The sequence below is a fragment of the Cyprinodon variegatus genome, unplaced genomic scaffold (genome assembly GCF_000732505.1).
Source record: "Cyprinodon variegatus isolate N-32 unplaced genomic scaffold, C_variegatus-1.0 Scaffold3737, whole genome shotgun sequence".
Taxonomy (NCBI): domain Eukaryota; kingdom Metazoa; phylum Chordata; class Actinopteri; order Cyprinodontiformes; family Cyprinodontidae; genus Cyprinodon; species Cyprinodon variegatus.
Genome location: NW_015154190.1, coordinates 4,910 through 5,920, shown reverse-complemented (window position 1 = coordinate 5,920; position 1,011 = coordinate 4,910). Strand labels below are relative to the sequence as shown.

The 1,011-nt window shown below is 34.8% G+C and overlaps 1 protein-coding gene across 1 annotated transcript in view; it reads right to left on the bottom strand.

Annotated features, from left to right (window-relative positions):
- Positions 1-114: 114 nt before the first annotated feature.
- The window catches only part of LOC107081263 (presqualene diphosphate phosphatase-like), a 5,136-nt gene continuing 4,239 nt past the window's right edge, over positions 115-1,011 (bottom strand). Inside the window, exon 2 of the mRNA XM_015369462.1 lies at positions 115-860. Within this exon, the coding sequence (XP_015224948.1) occupies positions 838-860 (23 nt within the window). The 3' untranslated portion in view covers positions 115-837. The remainder of the gene's footprint in view (positions 861-1,011) is intronic.

Sequence of the window (1,011 nt, the reverse complement as noted above, 5' to 3'; positions counted from 1 at the left end):
ATGCATGTAGGATTAACTTTTAGTACCCTGTGTATGCACAGAACAATGTAGGACAATGCTTCTGTGATTTTTAAGGCACCAGTGACTGCAGAGATTACAAGCAGTAAACCAGAGAGCATTTACTGTGGAGTTTATGACATTTCATATTGATAACTGGGGAAAATGGAACCACCATTAGACCACAGTGTTGATGATATAATTCCAGTGAGAGTGGATGAAAAGCAGTTGGTAGAGGAGCTTTTAAGATGTGCCTCCAGCAATAAAGTGCTAAAATATTCATGCAGTGCTGAGGTGACTTTTACGAAACAGCTGGGAATGCAGCAATTCGTTTTTAGGAAAATGCTAATGGAAACAACCTAAAAAAAGGCCACTCTAAGGTAAGACTTTGCTTTTAAAGGACATTTACCGTCCTTTTTGATCCAATTCATGTTATACTTATTTTAAAAAATGCCATTTCTGCTCTTAATCAACACAAAACAGAGGTTTTAAAATTAGTAAGAACTCTTACGCCCAAATAAATTCATATATAAAAGAAAAAAAAAGTCATATTCTTTACTTTGGCATAATGTATATTTTATGAATTAGTATGAGGTAGTTTTAATTGTGCTTAAAATTATTAATGGTTGAAGCAGCATATATTCGTCCAGTTTACTTTTGTTGTTTATAGTCTTTGCTCTTCTGGTTGTACCAGACGTAAGTAAGAAAAGTCAATGATTATTTGTTTCCTGCATCTCTTGTCTCTCGAACCGACCTGGAGGGACGTTCCTCAAAACAGCATCAAGGTTTGATCTTTGTTGCATTTCTTTCACTGATTTTCAGGAAAAAAAAGTTTTGTCTTCATGTAGTCATATTTAGTTGATCTGTAGGAAAGTGGAACCAAAGAAGGAACTTTTAAGATTGTGTCAAAGATGATTACAAAAGGTTAAAGGAATAGTACACCCAAAACATGATTAGCCTTCATTTTCTACTCACCCCCATGCTGAACAACACTCTGGAGTACTTTTTTGATAT